This window comes from Rhinatrema bivittatum, chromosome 2 (assembly GCF_901001135.1).
Source record: "Rhinatrema bivittatum chromosome 2, aRhiBiv1.1, whole genome shotgun sequence".
NCBI lineage: Eukaryota > Metazoa > Chordata > Amphibia > Gymnophiona > Rhinatrematidae > Rhinatrema > Rhinatrema bivittatum.
Window position 1 is genome coordinate 313,699,892 of NC_042616.1, and position 22,006 is coordinate 313,721,897.

The 22,006-nt window shown below is 44.5% G+C and overlaps 1 protein-coding gene across 2 annotated transcripts in view; it reads right to left on the bottom strand.

The window, feature by feature from the left end:
• Nucleotides 1-15,124, bottom strand: part of SPATA48 (spermatogenesis associated 48) — a 198,287-nt gene extending 183,163 nt beyond the window's left edge. For both annotated transcript variants that reach the window (XM_029589752.1, XM_029589751.1), the window contains exon 1: nt 14,568-15,124. In XM_029589752.1, coding sequence (XP_029445612.1) covers nt 14,568-15,090 — 523 coding nt within the window. In that variant the 5' untranslated portion in view covers nt 15,091-15,124. The remainder of the gene's footprint in view (nt 1-14,567) is intronic.
• Between the last annotated feature and the right edge of the window lie 6,882 nt (nt 15,125-22,006).

The following is a 22,006-nucleotide window of genomic DNA, read 5'->3' on the forward strand; positions in this document are numbered from 1 at the left end:
TGATTTAGTCCATCTGAATCATTACCCATGAAAACCTTCTCCATTACGGGTACCTCCCCAACATCCTCTTCAGTAAACACCGAAGCAAAGAAATCATTTAATCTTTCCGCGATGGCCTTATCTTCTCTAAGTGCCCCTTTAACCCCTCGATCATCTAACGGTCCGACTGACTCCCTCACAGGCTTTCTGCTTCAGATATATTTAAAAAAGTTTTTACTGTGAGTTTTTGCCTCTACAGCCAACTTCTTTTCAAATTCTCTCTTAGCCTGTCTTATCAATGTCTTACATTTAACTTGCCAATGTTTATGCTTTATCCTATTTTCTTCTGTTGGATCCTTCTTCCAATTTTTGAATGAAGATCTTTTGGCTAAAATAGCTTCTTTCACCTCCCCTTTTAACCAGGCTGGTAATCGTTTTGCCTTCTTTCCACCTTTCTTAATGTGTGGAATACATCTGGACTGTGCTTCTAGAATGGTATTTTTTAACAATGACCACGCCTCTTGGACATTTTTTACTTTTGTAGCTGTTCCTTTCAGTTTTTTTCTAACAATTTTTCTCATTTTATCAAAGTTTCCCTTTTGAAAGTTTAGCACAAGAGCCTTGGATTTGCACACTGTTCCTTTTCCAGTCATTAAATCAAATTTGATCATATTATGATCACTATTGCCAAGCGGCCCCACTACCATTACCTCTCTCACCAAGTCCTGTGCTCCACTGAGAATTAGATCTAAAATTGCTCCCTCTCTCGTCGGTTCCTGAACCAATTGCTCCATAAAGCTATCATTTATTCCATCCAGGAACGTTATCTCTCTAGCGTGACCCGATGATACATTTACCCAGTCTATATTGGGGTAATTGAAGTCTCCCATTATTACTGCACTACCAATTTGGTTAGCTTCCCTAATTTCTCTTAGCATTTCACTGTCCGTCTCACCATCTTGACCAGGTGGACGGTAGTATACCCCTATCACTATAGTCTTCCCCGACACACAAGGGATTTCTACCCATAAAGATTCAATTTTGTATTTATTCTCAGGCAGGAGGTTTATCCTGTTGGACTCTATGCCATCCCGGACATAAAGTGCCACACCTCCTCCCGAGTGCTCCTCTCTGTCATTGCGATATAATTTGTACCCCGGTATAGCACTGTCCCATTGGTTATCCTCTTTCCACCATGTCTCTGAGATGCCAATTAAGTCTATGTCATCATTTACTGCTATACATTCTAATTCTCCCATCTTACTTCTTAGACTTCTGGCATTAGCATACAAACATTTCAAAGTTTGTTTTTTGTTTGTATTTTCATTCTGCTTTTTAATTGATAGGGATAAGTTAGAATTTTTTAGCTCAGGTGAGTTTTTAGTTACAGGCACTTGGACTACTTTTCTAATTATTGAAACCTCACTGTTGGGATGCCCTAATTCTAATGCAGCATTAGTATCCTTTAAAGATACCTCTCTCCGAACCATTTGCTGCTGAGCAACTGTCGGCTGAGCTACTGTTCCTGATCCTGCTTGCCTGTTGCAGAGTTCCTGATCCTGCCTGCTTGTTCCAGTGTTCCTGATCCTGCCCGCCTGATCCGGTATTCCTGACCCTGGTCCGTCTCATCTTCTCCGACTTCTGCTGCCTGTCCTGATCCTGGTCCGTCTCATTGTCTCCGATTTCTGCTGCCTGTCCTGATCCTGGTCCGTCTCATTGTCTCCGACTCTTGCCGCCTGCCTTGATCCTGGTCTGGTCCTGGTCTTCGCTTGCTTCTAGCCGCTCTCCTAAGTCCCAGCGGTCCGGGTCCCTACAGGCTCCGTGGCATCGGCCCCGCCCCTAGGCACGCACTCGCGGACCGCCCAGCCTCTTAAAGGGCCAGGGGTGGATCCCACCTCCGCAGCGCGCTCTGATTGATGGCTGCATTAAAGGAAGTGGTCTGACTCCACGTCCTCGCCTTGGCAATCGAGTTGTACACTCCGGTGTCTCTAGTTTGCTGATATCATCAATAACACTCTGCAAGATTCTTCCAGATCTCAAGATCCATCTGTCATCTATGCAGAAGACGAATTAGAAATTAAGATCAAAGAGATTCTGGATGTTCGTAACAGAGGCAAGACTTTTGAATACCTCCTGATTTGGGAAGGCTTCGGCCCCGATTTAATCTCTTGGGAGCCTCAGACCAATATCTTGGACAAAGAGATGCTTCATCAGTTCCATCTCGCGCATCCTTCTAAACCAAAGCCTGGTACCCGAAGAGGAGATCGCCCTTTGAAGGGGGGTACTGTTGCGACCATCGCTGCTTGACGTCCTCACTCCGCCCTCTTTACCTCTGTGGCGACTCCCTCCGTGTCTGATGGACGGCTGGCTGCCGTGGCATCTCCATGCTGTCTCCCTCCGGCATCCCCGGACCGGCTCGATGTTGCAGATCCGCCATTTTGCCTGAAGACCTAGGGCGCATGTGCACGCTCTGATTGAAGTACCAGCAAGGGAGTAAACCTCAGGGGCGTCCCCCTGAGATGACATCATCCGCTTCCAATATTTAAATGTCTTTATTTCACTATCTAATTGAGTTAGCATGGGAATAAGGGAACGGATAACGAACGGATTCAGATTCTTCCAAGCTACTCTGCTTCCTCTGACTTACCAGAGGTACCCGCTCCTCGGGGGCCTCGCTCTTTTTCTTTACTTTCAGATTACAGATAGGAACCAGGTACTCGCTCGAGGGCCCATGTTCCTGGACACTCTGAAGATTCTCTACTGCCTGGAAGCTATCGTTGCTACAAACAATTTTTCTCAACAGTTCAGCCATCCTGGATTGCTGTTCCAGTACCTGAGGGACTACAGCCTTGCTGGGCATATCAGCTCACTACTGCCACCTCTGGTGGTTTCAAAAACCTGTTTAAAAAAAGAACTATTGTGTGTCTGTCTCCCTACTCAAGCCTAGCCTCTCGGGATATCCTCTCGCCCCCGGGAGGATATCCCTCTCGGGATATCCTCCCGGGGGCGTGATCATCTGCCACCGGCCCAGGGATCCACCACAACTATATCAGATTCTGAACAGATTGCTAACTACGTAGCAAGACCATATCTGAGACACTACAAGATTGCTGACTCCTCCTTCTTTAGGAGCCAATATTAACAGACTGCTACTCCGCAGTCTAACTAGTACAGATCTATAACAGATTGCTACTCCTATCTGATTGCTCCTCCCATCAGGCATCAGATCACTAACATAATCCTGTTACATTAGGTTTCATTTTCCTTAGACAAAAATGAATTTTAATTAATCTAGGCATAATAACCTCTTTTATTCAGAGCCGTAGCGTGCCTATGGTCAATATGGCCATGGCCATAGGCGCCGCTACCAAAAGGTGAAAACGAAAGCAGTGCATCCGGCCACCGGTGGGTCCTCAGCAAAAGAAAAGCAGTGGTGTCCCGTTGAAATTGTCGGCATGGAAAGCGCTGCCTTAGTAAATGTAAAAGCAGCGCGGCCCCGCTGGCAATGCTGCTGATTCTGGCAGTGCCGTGCTGCTTTTACATTTATTAGGGCAGCACTTACCATGCCGACAATTTTGACGGAGCAGTGCTGCTTCGGAGGAGGAGGAGCACTCTTGCCCTTGCCGGAAGTAGTCCAATGTTAAAACTGGCTTGGCCCCGTAGCTGCAAGTCATTCCCTTGGCCACGGGGACTGAAGAAGGAGATTGCTGCTGCCTGCTATGTCAAGGAGGAAGTGAGAGAGCATGTGTGTGGGAGAGTGAGATTGAGCATGTGTGCTTGTGTATGGGAAAGTGGGAGAGAGCATGTGTGCATCTGTGGGGGAGAATGAGAGAGCATGTGTGTGGGAGAGTGACAGCATGTGTGCTTGTGTGCGTGGGAGAGTGAGAGAGAGCATGTATGCATGTGTGTGGGAAAGAGACAGCATGTGTGTTTGTATGTGGGAAAGTGGGAGAGAGCAAGTGTGCATGTGTGTGGGAGAATGAGAGAGCATGTGTGCATGTCTGTGGGAGAGTGAGAGAGAGCATGTGTGCGGGAAAGAGAGAGCATGTGTGTTTGTATGTGGGAAAGTGGGAGAGAGCAAGTGTGCATGTTTGTGGGAGAATGAGAGAGCATGTGTGCGGAAGAGTGAGAGAGCATGTGTGCATGTCTGTGGGAGAGTGAGAGAGAGCATGTGTGCTTGTGTGTGGGGAAGTCACAGAGAACATGTGTGTGTATGAGAGGGAGCATGTCTCTGCCTGCTGATCCATGATAATTTCAGGACATCTGGAAATCAATAGTTCCAAGGTATGGATAACGGGGAATTTTTAAAAATCCTTATTTTAATTGTTGGGTGTTATTTGATGTATCTGTTTTGAAAATTTTTTTGATGTTTGAAAGATTTTTATATGCGCTTTTCATTATTGAATGTTATTCTATTTATTAAAACCCAGATTTTAAAAGGGCTGCGCGCAAATACCGGGGGGCCTGTGCGCATTTTCAAAGGGGCCTGGACACACGCGTAGCCCTTGGTATGCGCCAAAGTGCCGGGCCTCTAGAAAGGGGTGGGGTGGGGTCTGGGCGAGGAGGGGCGGGGTGGTGGGCAGGCTGGGACAGCACCATTAGGCCTTGTCCCGGGAGAAGCGCACACTGGCAGCCGGCCAGCACTTGTAAATTACTTCTGCTCCAAAGGAGCAGGTAAGTTAACAAACAAACAAATAAATAAGGTAGATAGGTAGGGGTTAGGGGTCGGGGAGTAGAGGAGAGGAGAGGGGTAAAGATAGGAAGGGTAGGTTTAGGATTAGGGAAGTTACCACCCAGTCCGCTCCTTGACTGGGAGGGAACTGGGAAAAATGAAATCATGTCATCGCACATAAAGTAAAAATACCCCCCTGCGTGCGTGAATCACGGGTCGACCGCACATGCACGCACAGATGTTAAAATCCAGCACGCGTGTGCACATTGATATGGAATTTTATAACATGTGCATGTTATAAAATGTTATAAAATCCACGCGTCCACGTGCAAGTGTCAGGAACTGCACGCGCATGTGCGATGCACATGCGCTCCTTTTAAAATCTACCCCTAACTATTTTGAATTATTCCTTTTATTGGTATGGTTTTACTAGTTTTGTTGGATGAGGGATGGTAATATTTCTGTTTTTTACATTGTTGCAGTGTTTACAGAATTTGGCTTCTTGCAGTTTCCAGTTCAGGTTTTGTCTGTACATTTCTATTTATACTGCATGGTCTCTTTATTCTGTATTTGAGGATCTATCTGTGTTTTTGCATGTGTGACTGAGTGAGTTATTCCATTAGTGTGTCGTTTCTATGCAGGGATCTATAGCAGCTTGGCTTGTTCTGTTTTCCTAAGAGGGGGTGTATTGGTGTTTAGGGCCTGGTTTAATATTTGCAGTATTAACTTTCATAGATAGGGTTGTTGCTGCTTGAGTGCTGGCAGTTAATGCTATTTTTATACAGAAAATCTTTTTTCTTGTGGAACTCTGAGGGTCATGCCCATGCCCAAGACGCATTACAGCAGGCCTAATACCATTTCAGTTCCAAGCGTCTCTTGCTTTTTTGCAGGGTTTTCTGGTTGGCACCACAGCAGTGCATGTAAATATAATATGCATATTGTAAGTGATATTTTTAGCTCAGAAGACTATGCTTTGAATGTTCTTTTTCATGTAAAATCTGCATTATAAATGCATAATTTTTAATTGAGTGTGAGGAGGGTGTGATGGGTGGCAGGGGGTTTGTAAGACTGGCTATGGGCATTGCTGTACAAGCATTTAACAGAGTCTCCCAACTTGTGGTGTCATGTGTTGTGTAAAGGGGGAGGGCGCAGATTTTCACTTGGCCATAGGCACCAAATTGCCTAGCTACAGCTCTGCTTTGTTAATACTTATTGAGTGATGTCCTCCAAATTTTACTTCTTTTCTTTTAGCAACAGCTTCAGAACTGAAAATCAATTTGGACTCCACAAAATCAAATCTTTAATCAATCTTTTTTTCGAGAGTCTGCACAGTCTTAAACTCTGCAGAGATAACAGACTCAACACCTGAGGGAACAGTAGAACTAGAGGCTATTTCACCACTTTTTAAATCTTTATCTTTAGATATAAATTATAGACATCCATCCACAAAGAGCAGCTTTTCTAGAGGATCTACACCAATGTCCCACCTTCAGTCTGTGAAGGGGTAGCATAATGATTAATGAAACTTATTATCTATATTAATGTATTTTGTTCCGATAGTTACTCAGGTCTGTAAGATTATTCCTCCTTCCATCAGCGTATCTGGCCAATTTTTACTTCAAGTCATCCTGAGATTTGCGAAAGGGAAAGGGAGAATGGGGGTGGTATGTGCAAAAACTTTCTTCTTCCTGCCTGCATGGCCCACTTCTGCTGCAGCACAGGAGTTTTCCAATGTTTGCCTAAAAATCCAGCCATTTGTTTAGAATTCCGGAGACTCTAGGCCAAATCTGGAGAGTTTCCAGGTATGACCATAAGGCATCATGAATTCTTTACTATTAATAACTTAGGGCATGATTCATCAAGGCCTTTTCCTATAGGCACAGAATGGGAGAAAAGCTTTAAGAGAATCAGGCCCTTAGATTTATATTTAACCAAAAAAAGTAAAAAAGCAAACAACCATATCAGTAATATCAGTTCAATTAGTATAAATTTTATTTCTTACTTCAAATTAAGCCACTAACATCTTAAATAGAAAGTAACTTGTATCTATACACAAAGCCTCCTATTTAAAACTTACACTGCATTCATTCTACCCAGAGGTCCCTAATTCAAAATAAGAAATGTAACCTCTGCTGAGGTACATAAAATAAGAGAGCGTCTGGTTCTGGATTTTGGAGCCTCTGTGGGTTCATAAATCAAAAAACTGGTCGAGCAGATGGTAGCGGACTCGGCGTACAGGTTAGGGCTTTATTCTTTCATGCTGGATAGGGGGAAGTACCAATTCCTCCCTGTGACCATCTGCCTGCACAGACTTCTCTTCCTTTGACTGGGACTAAGTAAGAAAGTCTCATTCAAAGGGTATCTTCAGAAATCGGAAAATCTTTTATTCTTCTGGGTTTACCAGCAGCCGCAAGTACGACACTAAAAATCACCAACAAGGATGAATCACGGGAATCAACAGCATCGATAAACAACTGAACAAAAGTAAATACTTCACTGCATTTCCACATCCTTTATTACAGTCTCCTGATCTAAATCAGATTCTTGAACATCAGAAATTTCTCTGTCACTGTTCAATCTCTTATTAGTACTCACATCCCTTCCCATCAGTATTCCAAGCAGAACAGTTCAGCACATTCCCTTAGTTTTATGTTTAAAATATTTATATCACAAAGAAGAGATGTGTGGCATAAATTATACTGGACAATAACAGTTTATCACCAGGGGATTATTTTTATTTTACATATGCACCCTAGACAATGTGCACGACATTAAATTCATAGGGCCGGATTTTAAAAACCCTGCGCGCGTAAATCTTTCCGGATTTACGTGCGCAGGGTACTCGCGCGCCGGCGCACCTATTTTGCGTAGGCCGCCGGCGTGCGTAAAGCCCCGGGACGTGCGAAAGTCCCGGGGCTTCGTAAAAGGGGCGGGAGGGGGCGTGTCTGGGGAGTGTCCGAAGACCGGGGCGTGTCCTGGGGGCGTGCCCGGGGTCAGGGGGCGGTCCGAGGCGGGTCCGGGAGTGTGGCAAGGCTTCAGGGGCGGGCCGGGAGGGCGGTCCCAAGTCCCCCGGCACTGCGGCCTGTGCCGGGGGCTGACAAGGCGGCATGCACAAGTTACGCCTGCTTCAAGCAGGCGTAACTTGTACAACAAAGGTAGGGGGGGGATTTAGGTAGGGCTGGGGGGTGGGTTAGATAGGGGAAGGGAGGGGAAGGTGAGGGGATGCGGAAGGAAAGTTCCCTCCGAGGCCGCTCCGATTTCGGAGCGGCCTCGGAGGGAATGGAGGCAGGCTGCGCGGCTTGGCGCGCGCAGGCTGCCGATTTTGCGCAGCCTTGCACGCGCTGACCCCAGATTTTAAAAGATACGCGCGGCAACGCGCGTATCTTTTAAAATCTGGCTTACTTTTGTTCGCGCGCACGTATTTTTTTAAGATCTACCCCATAGTGAACATTTGTGTAAATGCGAAGTACCCTGACATGGCCGTGTTTCGCATCAAGCTGCGTCAGGGGGACTGGAAAATTCACAAATCTATAAAAATAAAAATTATACAGTTACTGTGCAGGTTGGCGACCACAAAATTACAATTATAAATTTAAATTTAACATCGAATAGGAAAAAGAACCAGGACACAGAAAATAATGTGAAGTGAAACTACAAAGCAGTTAGGAGGGTACAGTATGAAAAGAGCTGATGGGTTAAACTACATCGGGAAGAGGGAGGGGGGAAATGGGGGGAGGGGGAGGAAGGGAGAGGGGAGGAGGGAGGAAGAGGGGAAGGGTGGAAAATATTTATATCCCATACGTTATTATCTAAAATTCTTACCATTCTCACAATAATATTTTGGTCCATAGGTCCTCCTAGGTGCTAAAGGGCACTTCCTAGGAACCTAGAATTCTTTTATTTGCTTCCATGGTAGAATGGTTCTTCTGGACTAGGTGGACCAGTAGACCCATGAGTAGTCACTGCAGAAAAGTCATAAGAAACATAACAAATGCCATACTGGGACAAACCAGAGGTCCATCTAATCCGGTATCTTGTCTCTGACAATGGTCAATCGAGGAGAGTACGATCGCAAAGAAAGATCCAAATCTTTTTGCTCACAACCAGGGTAAGCAATGTCTTTCCCAAGTCTACCTGGCTAATTATGGACTTTTCCTCCAGGAACTTGTCTAATCCCTTTTTACACCCAGCTACACTAATTGCTTTCACCACATCTTCTTGCAAAAATTCCAGTTTAATTGTGCATTGAGTAAAAAAATACTTTCTCCAATTTGTTTTAAATGGAGTGTCCCCTGGTTCTAGTACCATTGGAAGGCGTAAATAACCGTTTCCCATTTAACCGTTGCACCTCACTCATGATTTTACAGACCTCGGCCATCTCTTCTCCAGGCTGAAGAGGTCTGTTTAGTCTTTCCTAAGAGGGGAGCAGTTCCATCCCCATGAATTGATACAAAGACATTATGATATCCTCTGTTCTATTTTCCATTCCTTTCTTGATAATTCCTAACTTTCTATTTTTTTGACCACTGATGTACACCGGGGCAAGGATTTCAAAGTATTGTCCAACGTGACTCCGAGGTCTTTTTCCTGGGTGATGTTGCCTAATACAGAACTCAGCATTGTGTAACTATGGTTTTTATTATTCTTCCCTATACACATCACTTTCCACTGATCCACATTAAATTTCATCTGGTAGTTAAACATGCAGTCTCGCAATATCCTCTTGCAATTTCTCACAATTGTCTTGTAATCTAACAACTTTGAATATAAATATATTAGAAAGAACAGCGAGATCACTGAGGTACTTCACTATTTATCTTTCTCCACTGAAATAATTATTCAGTCCTACTCTCCATTTCTTATCTTTTGGCCAGTTACCAATCCACACTGCCTGCTATTTTATTTATTTATTTAACACTTTTTTATACCGACCTTCATAGTAATAACCATATCGGATCGGTTTACATTTAACAAGGGTATAACTGTAGCGTAACTAAAGAAAATTAAACAAAAGAAATGAATAAGGCAAAGTTACATTCAACAAGGATAAGGAACTTGGAAGCTTATGTAGCTGGAAGGAAGTAAAGGTGGTAATAATTAAGAAATACAATAGCGGATACGGGTTAAAGCTTAAACGTGCTTTGACCTAGAGGTGCCATAGTCCATCGTTCATGAAGATCAAAGGCCATCGTCCAAGTAAGAGAAGGGCAACTAGTGATTGTCTGGAGGACCTGCTATACCAGGTCACTTTAATTTCCTGATGAGTCTTTTATGAGGGACTTTGTCAAACGCCTTCTGAAAATCTATATCTACTATATCCACTGATTTACCTCAAGTTTAGAAACACAAATCACCAATGTTTACTTAAAGAGGTCTCTAAGAAACATGTTCATACTTTTGTAATAAAACAAATCTCCAATTAACCAAAGCAGAGGTTAAATGCCACAAATATAGTTAAAGGAACAGACTCATTCTAGTGGCATATGACAAGATTTAGGGCCTGAGCCACAGAAGTTATAAGCAAATAAGGATATATCCCAACATGTTATTAACAACAAATAATTTGTCTAAAGCGCTGAAATCCTCTTTAGCATTTTTCCGAAACAAATTCCCAGTCTTCGTAACTACCAGGTCAGGATCTTGCCTCCTCACTGAGATACCGGCTAGCCTCCGACTCCCAGGCCAAACACTCTACTTACTCTCCTTGACCTGAAAATCCAGTTCTGATTATTAGATAAAAGAAATGCTCATTTCTACAACAACAGTACAATGCTGTCTCTAACTACCTTGAGCAAACCACAAAGGATCTGCTGGGTTCAATGGCTTGCAGTTGCTTTTTATCATCCTGCCAAAACATAGAGGGTTCAACCAACACAATACTGCACAATCCAGCTGGCGATCATTACCATTAAACAACCCCTTGTGCACATCATCTGACAGGAAAATCAGGAACAGGGACAACTGAAAAGGAATTAATGGCAGATTCTTCAAAGAAAGGCTAAAGCCAAATCCCCAGCAGATACCATCACTGAAGTCCTCACTTTACTAGTACAGAGCCCCTTGGAGCTCTCAAATGGAAAGTTCTTCCTCACCACTTCGCTGCCTGGCCCAGAGCTGCTATTGATGCCTCCACTCTACTGAGTTCCTCTTGTACTTCTTTGGCAAAACTGCACTACTGCCATCATGCTAGTTTCCTGAGCAGCAAAAACACACACACTATTGCTGTGAGATACACTGTTAGCATGGGCCCCTTGATTTTGTCACCATCAAAGTAAAGCCAAAGGAATAAGCTGCCAATCTTTAGTTCCTGCTAAAACACTACAGAATTACAAAGAAAAGGAGCATGCATCTGATCAACACTGCCATCTTGTCTTCCATTTTTAACTAGTAATATCAGATTAAGGCAAAGTTTTATATAAAACCACAATCACAGGACTTTTTTTTTTCTTTCGTATTCTGCTGCCAAGGACTGGCAGCTTAAAGAAGCCACTCTCATTGCCAACAAGGGTTAAATCTCAAACTGATGCCATTTTTCCTTTCCCCTCGGACTTGAGAGCAGCTTACATAGAAACATAGAAACATAGAAATGACGGCAGAAGAAGACCAAATGGCCCATCCAGTCTGCCCAGCAAGCTTCCCTCATTTTTTCTCTCATACATATCTGTTTCTCTTAGCTCTTGGTTCTATTTCCCTTCCACCCCCACCATTAATGTAGAGAGCAGTGATGGAGCTGCATCCAAGTGAAATATCTAGCTTGATTAGTTAGAGGTAGTAGGGGTAGTAACCGCCGCAATAAGCAAGCTACACCCATGCTTATTTGTTTTTACCCAGATTATGTTATTCAGCCCTTATTGGTTGTTTATCTTCTCCCCTGCCGTTTAAGCAGGGAGCTATGCTGGATATGCGTGAGGTATCAGTTTTTTTCTTCTCCCCTGCCGTTGAAGCAGAGAGCCATGCTGGATATGCATCGAAAGTGAAGTATCAGGCACATTTGGTTTGGGGTAGTAACCGCCGTAACAAGCCAGCTACTCCCCGCTTTGTGAGTGTGAATCCTTTTTTCTTCTCCCCTGCCGTTGACGTTATGCTGGATATGCGTGAAGTATCAGTTTTTCTTTTCCCCTGCCGTTGAAGCAGAGAGCTATGCTGGAAATTCGTGATGTATCAGTCTTTCTCCCATGCCGTTGAAGCAGAGAGCCATGCTGGATATGCGTCGAGAGTGAAGTATCAGGTACATTTGGTTTGGGGTAGTAACCGCCGTAACAAGCCAGCTACTCCCCGCTTTGTGAGTGCGAACCCTTTTTTCTTCTCCCCTGCCGTTTAAGCAGAGAGCTCTGCTGGATGTGTGAAGTAACAGTTTTTCTTCTCCCCTGCTGTTGAAGCAGAGAACTATGCTGGATATGCATTGAAAGTGAAGTATAAGAATGGAGTGATCAAGCTAGTTGAAAGGCATCAGGAATAGAGGAAGGTGGAGGTAGTAATTTGGTTATTTGGTTTGGGGTAGTAACCGCCTTAACAAGCCAGCTACTCCCGTCTTTGTGAGTGCAAATCCTTTTTTCCACATTTCCTCTTGCTGTTGAAGCTTAGAGTGATGTTGGAGTCACAGTAACCATGTGTATGTTTATTGAATAAGGGTATTGTCTCCAGGTAGTAGCCATCATTCTGGCGAGTCACCTACTCTTCATTGGCGGCCTCTTGACTTTATGGGTCCACAGTGTTTATCCCACGCCCCTTTGAAGTCCTTCACAGTTCTGGTCTTCACCACTTCCTCCGGAAGGGCATTCCAGGCTTCCACCACCCTCTCCGTGAAGAAATACTTCCTGACATTGGTTCTGAATCTTCCTCCCTGGAGCTTCAAATCGTGACCCCTGGTTCTGCTGATTTTTTTCTTATGGTAAAGGTTTGTCGTTGCCTTTGGATCATTAAAACCTTTCAAGTATCTGAAAGTCTGTATCATATCACCTCTGCTCCTCCTTTCCTCCAGGGTGTACATATTTAGATTCTTCAATCTCTCCTCGTACGTCATGCGATGAAGATCCTCCACCTTCCTGGTCGCCCTTCTCTGTACCGCTTCCATCTTGTCTTTGTCTTTTTGTAGATACGGTCTCCAGAACTGAACACAGTACTCCAGGTGAGGCCTCACCAAGGACCTGTACAAGGGAATAATCACTTCCCTTTTCTTACTCAATATTCCTCTCTCTATGCAGCCCAGCATTCTTCTGGCTTTTGCTATCGCCTTGTCGCATTGTTTCGCAGACTTCATATCATTAGACACTATCACCCCAAGGTCCCTCTCCTGCTCCGTGCACGTCAGCCTTTCCCCCCCCATCGAATACAGTTCATTCGGATTTCCGCTCCCCATATGCATGACTTTGCACTTCTTGGCATTGAATCTCAGCTGCCATATCTTCGACCACTCTTCCAGTTTCCTTAGATCCCGTCTCATTCTCTCCACTCCTTCCGGCGTGTCCACTCTGTTGCAGATCTTAGTGTCATCCGCAAAAAGACAAACCTTACCTTCTATCCCGTCCGCAATGTCGCTCACAAAGACATTGAACAGGACCGGTCCCAACACCGATCCTTGCGGTACACCACTTAAAACCGCTCTCTCTTCAGAGAAGGTTCCGTTTACCATCACACATTGTCTTCTGTCTGTCAACCAATTTGCAATCCAGGTCACCACCTCGGCACTCACTCCCAAGCTTCTCGTTTTATTCACCAGTCTCCTGTGCGGAACTTGCTGAACTCCAGCAGACAAAAGGTTGAAACCTGAGTTAACATGCTGCTGGTTATTTTAAATGTCATAAAGTACTAGAAGGCATTCAAGCAGCGAGGTTGCTTAAGTAGATATATTGACAGCCCCCCCCCCCCCCCATTCACGTGTATTTCTAGTACAGAGTCAGCACATACAGTAAAATGGCAGTTGGTGCAGTTCATTGGAAGCTGCTGGGGAACCTTTTTCCTTGGCACTTTTTAAAATACACCGCCCTCTTCATATTCACATACAAAGTATCTACACATATAAAACATATTGGTGCTTTATAACAATTTACTAGGTGTTGCTGGTAGTGTGTTTTACTGTTTAAGACTGTTAATGGCTTCAGTTTGCTTAGTCAGAGTTGCTCACCTCTCATCTTTTAATTCGATAGTCAAGTCACACAGTGATGCCCTGTCAAGGGGTGCTGGCTAGCAATGCTTTATTTGGTAAGTCAGTCTTTGTTTTCATAAATTTAACAAAGATCCCGCACGGGAGAGTTCCCTGCAGCCCAGCACTGAGTGATGACCTTAAACAGTGAAAGACACCAGCCATGACTCCAATTAATGAGTACAATATACATTTTGTGGAGAAGGAGGATGAAATTAGACATTGCTAATTAAATACTTGTATAAATTAGTGTCGTTTCCGTTGCAGTCCACGTGCATGTGTAGGAACAAAGATCAGTACAAAAACATTTTAAAAAATGATAGCTTTTTACTGGACTAAACTTATTATATTACTTTATTAGCTTTCCGGAGCTAATAATTCCTTCATCAAAATCATAAAAAAAAGGCAATGGAGTAACTACAATCAAACCTCTGGTAGCTCCGACTTTTTTGCTAGTACAGTTACAGTAAGCTGCACTGGTCTTGGCCAAAACTGGATTCTTTGCAGGTTCGTATACTTTTTGTTGGACCCACGTGAAAAATATCAAAAGTGCATTAGAAATCCACACAGGTCCCCTTCTTCAGTCGCGCTCCCTCTGGCAACCTCTTGCTGTTAAATTTATCCAAGGGAGAAAAAGCACGGACTCGCCCAACCGCAAAGAATCCAGACTCCCTGCTCGGAAATTAGGAGCAGGGAGACTCGGGAACCTGCAAAAGCCCCGCCCCGGGGCGGGGCTTTTTTTTTTTTTTTATCCCGGCCGCCACCTCCCCTCACCTCCTAGCTGCGCTCGACGTGCCGCGTCCGAGATGGCTTTCGAGTTCCAGTGATGCGCTCCCGGGTGTAGCAGCGGCGTTGGCTCTTCCCTCCCTCCCGGCGGAATCATGGGCGACTGCGGAGGCGGTTGCAGCGTTGGCTCCTCCCTGCCTCCCGGGAGCAGCAGGAGCTGAGTGGGGCGCTCCGGAGCCCAGCCGACGGGCCCCAGCTGCCGCGGCCTCATCCCGCCGCTCGCTGCAACCCCCGGCACGGGGAACGGCCGGCCCGGTTGCAGCTCGGCGTCCAGGGAGGTGAAGGGCTCACGGACGTATCTGCCCCAGGGAGGGCGGGAACCTCCCGGTGCGCCCGGACCCAGGGGCTGCAAGTGGAAACGAGGGGCCGGCACCTGTTGCTGCTGTTGCTGTGGCAGGTGCTGGTGCTGCTGCTGCTGGCCGGGTGGTTCGGCCATTGAGAGCCTCCTGCGCTCCGGCATCGTCAGTTTCCTGCTTGCAGCGCTGGTCGCAGAGGGGCTCCGGGCGTTCATGGCGACGCCGGCTGATAGCGGTGGCCTATAGTGCAGCGCGAGGGCCGCGTCTCTGTTGCTAGGCGACGGGGCGGGGCGCGCCTGGTCCTGCGGCCCCCGGCCTTTACACAACAGTGGCTGGACGGATAATGCCTGTAATGTGATGCCGGCCTCGGGCCTGCGCTGGCGCGGGGGTACCGGGAGGAGAGAGACGCCCTGGGCTAGAACCGATTCCCGACTTACAGCGCAGAGCTCGCGGAGTTGTGTTGGAATCTGGGCATTACCCATTTCTGTTCTCTATAATTTTGTTACCTCTGTTTTGTTCATTTTTCCCCCTTTTATTTTAATAATTATGTATTCTTTTGTGGCATGTAAAAATTGCTATGCTAATAAAGTTAATCTGAACCTGTGTGGGAGAAAATGTATTACTTTTTTAAATTATATTCATCCAAGCAAGAGCTATCCCAACCCCCAGTGAGCTGAGATGGATGTGCTTTAGCTGTTTCCCTAACAGAGGATATATCTTACGACGGGGAAGTTTTAGAAGTCCTTGTTGCTGGGTAGTTACCCTTTGAAAATTAACTACAAGTGCTACTGTATGAAATTTGGTCTCGTACAGTTGGTGGGAGGCTGACACGCGTATCGCCGGGCTACATGATGAACAAGTCAAGACATTGTGAGAGGATACAATTGGACGGGGGTATTCTAAATTTGATAAAAGGTCTAGCATCTGGCAGCTATAATTTAATACAAAAAAAAAAGTTGGGTCTTGCATGCAGGCTGCAAAAACCCAAGGGAATGGGCATGGAATTATATGCATGAATCGAGTGGGATTGGGGGATAATCTTATTTGATGATCTGACCCTAGCCAAAAAGGCAGAGAAGGTGATGGTAAAAGGCATAAAGGTGTTTGGATAGATAAGGAGAATGGTCAGCAACAGAAAGGAGGTGATATTCCCCCTATATGAATTCATAGGGAGACCAGGTAGAAAACTGCATACAGTACTGGAGATTGCACTTTCAGTACTGTATGCAGTCTACAGGGTGGCTACTAGAACTAGCAGTGATGTCGGGACACACTTGACAGATAGTTCTCACATGCGAACGGTTCCCTCCTTCCTGCCGAAAGTGGTTTCTTCGTTTCATTTGAATTAGTAGGTGGATCTTCCATCATTTTCTGCCCCCCCCCCCCCCTTCTGAAGATATGGCTGACCATAAACTTGCTTCTGCTACAGCTACAGTGGCTGTGGTGGCATAGCATTCCAGGAGGAAACCTGTCTCATCTGTCCCTTCTGCCAGCCAGTTGGAGGTAAAAGTATACACAGGTTTGGTACTGAAATATACAAATCAGGGAAGTCAGAGTTCAAACTAGGCAAATCACTTCATCCTCCATTGCCTCAAGTACAAACGTAGATTATAGACCCTCTTGGGATAGGGAAATACCAACATTATATAAACGTAATACACTGAAGTGAGAAGAATATAAATCAAATATTTAAATGCCTTTCTTGCTCCCCCTACCTAAACACACTACCAGGAACACCTCTTTTTGAATGGGCTAAAAGTTTGCACATTGGGGACGATTTTAAAACCCGCGTGCATGTGTCCATGTGCGCACGGTTCCCGGCACATGGACGCGGCTATTTTATAACGTGCACGCACGTTATAAAATATGATTCCTGTGGACACATGCGCACTGGATTTTAATGTCTGTGTGTGTGAGCGGGTGGCCTCCCACGCGTAATGGGGGGGGGGATTTTACAAAACAAAGTGTGGCGACAAGACTAGGGTTTTCCCAGTTCGCTCCAATTAAGGGAGGGAACTTCCCTATTCACCTAACTAACCATCCTACCTTTTCCCCTCTCCTCCCTGACCCCTAACCGCTACCTAAGTATTCAATTTTTTTTTTGTTTGTTTTATAACTTACCTGCTCCTTTGGAGCAGAAGTAAGTTACGGGTGCCGGCCGGCTGCTAGCATGTGCTTCCCCGGGACAGGGCCTAATGGCCACTGTCCTGGCGGTCCCCTGCTCAGACCACGCCCTTTGGCCCACCCCTTTGAGACAGGCTGGCACTTCGCATACCAGGGTATAAGCACATGTCCGGGCCATTTTTAAAATATGCTTGGCACGCGCGCCGGCCAGCCACATGCGTATCCCCCAGTTTCAGTACACGCAGAACTTTGAAAATTTGGGCAATTGTGAAAGCCCACGCATACTTTTAGCCATTCTATTGGAGCAATTTTCATGAGAGCTATCTGGATAAATGCCTTTGAAAATTGTCCTTTCCATGCTTTAATTATATCTTTGTAATAGAGTATTTATTTACTACAAATGATAATTGAGAGAATGATTCAAAAGAAATATCTATATCTTTTTGCTTTGATTATGCCAAGACATTTCCTAAATCAGAAGTCATTTAGAAGAAGAGCTAGTATACAAAAATATGAAGTCAGGTTAATCACACATTTATGCCGGAAGTAAATATCTGCATTCAGAGCAACCACCGGAATAAAAGAATGTGGAAAGAAGTAAGACAAGGGCGCATACTCTTCTCACTTTTATTCAACTTAGGAAGCAAATTTTTTATCTCTGAAGTACTAGAAAAATGGGAAGGCATAACCATCAATAGTGTAAACTTCACAAATGTTCAGTATGCTGATGAGACAGTACTACTAGTATCCAAAAAAGAAGAGAACAAATTATGCATAACCTCTAAGGTTTATATAATAAACTTGAACACCACAATGACATATGATGATTGGCCAAAAAGAAAAAAATATCAATGCTATAGAAATTTACCACGAACAAATTTAAATTTCTAAGTAGTTGGATCACACAACATAGAAAATGAATAACGGAAATTAAGAGACTTGGATGGAAAAAAAATTAAGTGTTTCTTGGAAGAAACATAGTTTTAACATTTTATTTATATTCCACATTTCAGGCACTTCAAAGTGGATTACTTGAGGGGCTGAAGATAATTCCCTATCCCCAGAAGGTTTACAATCTCAATTTGTACCTGAGACAATTGGAGGGTAAAGTGACTTGCCCAAGTTCACAAGGAGCGGCAGTGGCATTTGAACCCTGGCTTCCTGCTGTTCTAACCACTAGGCTATTCCTCCACTCCTTAAGACTGCTGCAGTCATATACAGTATCTTCTGAGTAGTAAGAAATATAGTGAAACATGGACTTGCAGTAAAGAGAATGAAGAAAATGGCATTTGAGACGATGCATTAGAAAAAGTCTGAAAATTAGCAGGAAAGACATCTCAAACAAAATAGTGCTTGAGATAATGGTATGTGGATCCCTAATAGAACACCTGGTGAAAATAAAAATGAGACTAATAGGTCATGTATTTGGAAACTATAGTGGCAAATTAGCTAATTGAGTAGGTGCCAACCTTATTTCTTTTATTATTTTATGCCATTAACTTAAGCATCCAGATGGATCATAGGCAAAAAAAACAAAACAGATACAATAAAATGCATTACAATACATCAAAATAACTATAACTTAAAATCACAGGTTTCTAGTTACCATGGGCTAATAAATCCTAAGGACAAGGGTTTCAAGTAAAGATTTGCTCAAAAGAAGTCTTTATTTTCTTGTGGAATTTTAGGTTATTTAACTTAAAATGCATCTCTAATGGTAATGAATTACACAAGACTGGTGCAAAGCACTACGTTTTGTCACTTAGGATTCACTGCAGGATATGATGGGACTTCTAATAACACTTGCTGAGATGATTTTAATACTCATGGAAGTTGATGTAGACATGTGATATTCCATCTTTTACCAAGAATGGCTTCAAAGCAAATTACAATAATTAAAAACCTGACAAAATGCAATTGAAATAATCTACAGTGGTGTTCAGATTTACAGTTGGAAAAGCATAGGAAACCCTGGATATATAACTTCAAGTCCTTAATTGGAAGAATAAAGAGTTAGAACGGGGGGGAGGGGTTGGGTCTCTGCAGGGAAGGGCTGGCTGAAAAACCATACCTTAGCTTCCCCCCCCTCCTCAAAGAAAGATAGCAAGGTTCAAAGTTATGGTGGTAGAAGTACCTTGTTCCGAAGTTTTGGTGTTAGCAGCTGAAAGCCTGAAGTCTAGTGCAGAACAATCTGGCAGAAGCCAGAGAAGGAAAGGAAAGAAGAGCCATTTGGGAGGACTGAAGATCTCTTGTGGGTGTGTAGGAGGATAAAAGTTGGAAGAGGAACTTGGGTATTTACCTATTTATGCACTTGTAGACAAAGCAGAGAGTTTTGAATATTACTCTGCATTTGACTGGGAGCTAGTGCAGTTGGTAGAGTAAAGGTTTTATATGGTTGGTTGATCTGGCGCCTACCAAAATTCTGGGAGTAGATCACATAGATGCCTTGGAGTGGATAGATTGAGACATCTGAAGATCAAAGATATAATTTTAATTTAGACCCTATATTCTCAGGAAGCCAATGTAATTCTTGAAGGATAGGCATTGCATAATGAAACTTCTTTCTTGCAACCAGCTTTACAGCTGTGTTTTGCAAGAGTTGCAAACATTTAAGCCTTATGTCTGCCCTAGAAGGCCTTGATATAACTAATTGCAGTAGTCAATTCTACCCATGATTAAATAGTGAACAATAGTAACATATTTTTTCAAGAAGTGACCATAGCTGGCAAATAAAGCTAATAAAAGTCATCTTCACCAAGTGCAACATTTGTTGTTCTACTATTGGCCAAACTAATAACCACTTCATTAGGCTTCAACTCAAACCCTGAGATACTGAGTTAAAAATTTGTAACTTATCATTACAATCATCCATTGTACCTGAAGACTGGAGGATAGCAAATGTAACCCCAATATTTAAAAAGGGCTCCAGGGGCGATCCAGGAAACTACAGACCGGTTAGCCTGACTTCAGTGCCAGGAAAAATAGTGGAATGTGTTCTAAACATCAAAATCACAGAACATATAGAAAGACATGGTTTAATGGAACAAAGTCAGCATGGCTTTACCCAGGGCAAGTCTTGCCTCACAAATCTGCTTCACTTTTTTGAAGGAGTTAATAAACATGTGGATAAAGGTGAACCGGTAGATATAGTATACTTGGATTTTCAGAAGGCGTTTGACAAAGTTCCTCATGAGAGGCTTCTAGGAAAAGTAAAAAGTCATGGGATAGCTGGCGATGTCCTTTCGTGGATTGCAAACTGGCTAAAAGACAGGAAACAGAGAGTAGGATTAAATGGGCAATTTTCTCAGTGGAAGGGAGTGGACAGTGGAGTGCCTCAGGGATCTGTATTGGGACCCTTACTTTTCAATATATTTATAAATCATCTGGAAAGAAATACGACGAGTGAGATAATCAAATCTGCAGATGACACAAAATTGTTCAGAGTAGTTAAATCACAAGCAGATTGTGATAAATTGCAGGAAGACCTTGTGAGACTGGAAAATTGGGCATCCAAATGGCAGATGAAATTTAATGTGGATAAGTGCAAGGTGATGCATATAGGGAAAAATAACACATGCTATAAATACACAATGTTGGGTTCCATATTAGGTGCTACAAACCCAAGAAAGAGATCTAGGTGTCATAGTGGAGTTTTTTCAGGATTTACAAGTCTTTGTACAGACAAAGTCCTCCACTTCGCCCACTCCTGTCAGGTCAGACCCTCAGTCAGTGACTCCTCCTTCTTCTAATTCTATGGTTAAGAACCGTGGTACGCCTCTGTTCGCCACGTTTATCCCAGGTGTGGGATACACGTGAGACTTTTGGCAAGTCTTGTGGGGGGGTCCCCCAAGACTTGCCAAAGTCCCTGGTGGTCCAGCGGGGGTCCGGGAGCAATCTCCTGCACTCGGGCCGTCGGCTGCCAGTAATCAAAATGACCCGATAGCCTTTGCCCTTACTGTGTCACAGAGGCTACCGGTGCCATTGGTCGGCCCCTGTCACATGGTAGGAGCAACAGGGGCCAACCAATGGCACCGGTAGCCTCTGTGACACAGTAAGGGCAAAGGCTATCGGGTCATTTTGATTACTGGCAGCCGACGGCCCGAGTGCAGGAGATTGCTCCCGGACCCCCGCTGGACCACCAGGGACTTTGGCAAGTCTTGGGGGACCCCCCCACAAGACTTGCCAAAAGTCTCACGTGTATCCCACACCTGGGATAAACGTGGCGAACAGAGGCGTACCACGGTTCTTAACCATAGAATTAGAAGAAGGAGGAGTCACTGGCTGAGGGTCTGACCTGACAGGAGTGCGCGAAGTGGAGGACTGTGTCTGTACAAAGACTTGTAAATCCTGAAAAAACTCCACCCACGAAAAAGCAGCCGGATCCAGATCAAACCCAGAAGGTACTGGAACAGGCCAAACTGAACTGCCATCTCCTGTGGAACAGCCAGTCAATGGAGTACCAAGATCTGGCGCACTGCCAGCCAATGCCAGAACCAGACCATCATCAGAGTGGGAAGATCCAGGCTTAGCAAAATCTGAGGCAGAAACTCTCCCTGGGCATCTGAACAGCGCTGACACATGTTGGAAGACAGGTTAAGCTGAGAAGCCCTAATATGACAGACAACACAAAGAGAAAGGTGCTTAGGCTTTCTTTTTACTGGCATCATGAGCGGCGATACCTATGCATTTAAATGGCTCGAGTTTGAAAAACTGTGTGCCCAAATTTCAGGTGCCCCTGAAGTAAGCACTGCAAGGCGCATGTCAACTAGTGCACCTAGCTAGAGCAGAACACCATGCTCAAAAAAATTATGCACGCAAAAGTTGCGCCTAACGCAGTGTGTGCAGAGCCGATGCAGTGCACACACCAACATCCAGTAGAGGGCAGTAAGACACGCACAGGAGCACACAAAAACACCGCAGCGGCCTACCATGCGGTACACAGAGAAAAGCCTGAATGTGGGACCTAGTCCACTGGGACCACTCAACCCAACGGAAGTGGGAATGATG